This window comes from Anopheles nili, chromosome 2 (assembly GCF_943737925.1).
Source record: "Anopheles nili chromosome 2, idAnoNiliSN_F5_01, whole genome shotgun sequence".
NCBI classification, from domain to species: Eukaryota; Metazoa; Arthropoda; class Insecta; order Diptera; family Culicidae; genus Anopheles; species Anopheles nili.
Genome location: NC_071291.1, coordinates 61,757,229 through 61,759,580, shown reverse-complemented (window position 1 = coordinate 61,759,580; position 2,352 = coordinate 61,757,229). Strand labels below are relative to the sequence as shown.

Here is a 2,352-nt window from a genome sequence, read left to right as displayed (position 1 = left end):
CATTCAACAACAAAGTGTCAGTGCCAGTTTATGCACACAATAAAAAAAAGTGCACCGCGGATTTCCCGCACAGCACTGTAACGCTAAACGGCGGGAACAATAGTGTCAAATGTCAACACAAATCGCACACGCCTCACTACCACCGATTTAGACAATCCCCAATCGCAGCGCCCGTACAGCCGGTCGCCGATCCTAGCAACCGTAGAACGGAAGCTTTATTGACGTAACTTTGCGCCGGTTCCCCGGCACGCTAGCGTTGCACCAAACCTGCATTCCGGTGCACTTTCTAAGCAACCCGTTTGCGTCAGCAGAACTGCAACCGCTTGCTGGTGGCTTGCCGGGGATTCTAGTCAAAACAAAAACAATCGCACACCGTCCGTGCGCCGGTGCTGCGATGCGGCCACCGAAAGCCGACCGACCCGACCGGAAGTCAATGAAAGTGAAAACAAAGGCACCCTTTCCTGGCGGTTCTCGGCCCCTGGGTCGAAAGTGATCGTGGCAGGTTTCGGTACCGAACGCCGCACTTGGTTAGTGGGCTGAAATGCCGGCACGCCGGTCGTCGTCCTGACAGGCTGATTTCCGAAGCACCATGGCAACGCTACCGACCGGATGAAACGGTTTGATCGAAACGCGCGACTCCTGCGAGCCCACGCTGAACGGTTTTCGGTTTTTCCCCGGCTCAGTTCCTGTTCAGCGGTGCGAAAGCAAGAATGGTCCGTAGCTGTTCCGCTCCGTGACCAACCACCGTGTGAGGACAGTAGTTGAATATTCGAATCGCGAGTTGTGTGTGTGTGTTTTTTTTTGTAAAGTTCCGAGGCTACAATGGATGACCGCACGATTGACACGATTTTCGCCGGCTCGATGGAGAACCTGCCGCCGGTGAGCTCGAAAATCGTGCGCATTTTCACCAGCTCCACGTTCACAGGTACGCCGTTACGTAACGCGATATTGCGCGTCAGAGAGGACGTTAAAGAGTCCTAGCGTAGAGGGGATTTTTTCTTCTCACACGTACAATTCGTTTTTTTTTCGCATGCCGCGCATCTGACCGGCTGACTTGTCCTGCCAGACACGACCATGGAAAGAAACAACCTGATGGCGAAATGTTACCCCAGGATTAAGGATTACTGCCGGGAGAAGCACGGTTTGGAGTTTCAGGTGAGTCCTGTAACATGGTCGCAAAAGAAATGGAGCAAAAACTGGTGGGTTTTTCTCTCAACACACTTCCGAAGGATGTGGAATGAACATCCTCAACACCTGCATATAGACGTATGCGAATTCCCACACAGCCTACTAGCGCATCCTGGCTGTGTTATCACATCAGAACAAGCAGAGCAAAAAATATGCAATGCTCGTTTTTCGGACTCGGACAGGTGGACGTCTAGCGAACATAGCAATCCACCGTGGCAGGATGACTGCTAGACACCGACTTTGTGATGACGGGTGCCTTGCGAATGACGTCAAACACTCACGACACTGTTGATGGTGTGCCGCGTGTTGCTAAACATGCCACACAAATGGGTCAATAGGGTTTAGGGACCGCGGTGGCACTTTCCTCGCAGGCATAATATGCGCAGCCTATATATCGTGTTGTTTGTTTGATTTTTTCTTTCACTTCACCCCCATAATTCTTCTCTAGCAACCAGGACTTGCATGGGCCATGTGCCGTAGGGAAACGATGGCTCTGCGTCATATTTACGATGCGTTATATTTTATTTATTCCTAACACAGCAATGCCACTTTGCGGCATGCAAGCCAGGTCGTTTGCATGACAAGTCGTAAATTAAAAGACAGATGACGTGAGTCACGCACTCCCCCGAGTTCTTCGTGATAATAAGGTCCAGGATTGCAGGGGAAGTTCCTGACGTCCTGGAGACGCCTATTGGCAGACCTAAACTCTGGAATATCCTCAATTACCACCAGACTATGGCTGTCTTAAAAGCATGAGGTCTCGTTTGTTGGATTGCAGTGAATTTCGGTATTTTGTTACTGATTTAATGTCTGTCTGGGCTTTGAGGCACCTTCACCATCAATTTATGACCGAATTGAACGACTTGCCAGACCGTAAATGGTTAAATCAATACCAAAATTGACACGTCCTTTCTCTCCCATTCCCCAGGTGGTGGACATGCGATGGGGTGTTCGTGACGAGGCCACGGACGATCACATGACGACGGAGTTGTGCATGCGTGAGATTCAAAATTGCCAGCGGCTATCTATGGGACCGAACTTTGTGGTGTTCCTGGGCCAAAAGTATGGCTACCGTCCGATCCCAACGTACATTCTGTCGTCTGAACTGCAGCTGATCCGTGACGATCTCGCCTCCATGGGGGTCGATGTAACGCTGCTCGATTT

General features: G+C 50.8%; 1 protein-coding gene across 1 annotated transcript in view; it reads left to right on the top strand.

Moving 5' to 3' along the window:
• Positions 1–822: 822 nt before the first annotated feature.
• LOC128727420 (NACHT and WD repeat domain-containing protein 2) overlaps positions 823–2,352 on the top strand; it is a 7,618-nt gene continuing 6,088 nt past the window's right edge. The window contains exons 1-3 of the mRNA XM_053821334.1: positions 823–925; positions 1,067–1,155; positions 2,117–2,352. The exon at positions 2,117–2,352 is cut by the window's right edge and continues 85 nt beyond it. Coding sequence (XP_053677309.1) covers positions 823–925; positions 1,067–1,155; positions 2,117–2,352 — 428 coding nt within the window. The remainder of the gene's footprint in view (positions 926–1,066; positions 1,156–2,116) is intronic.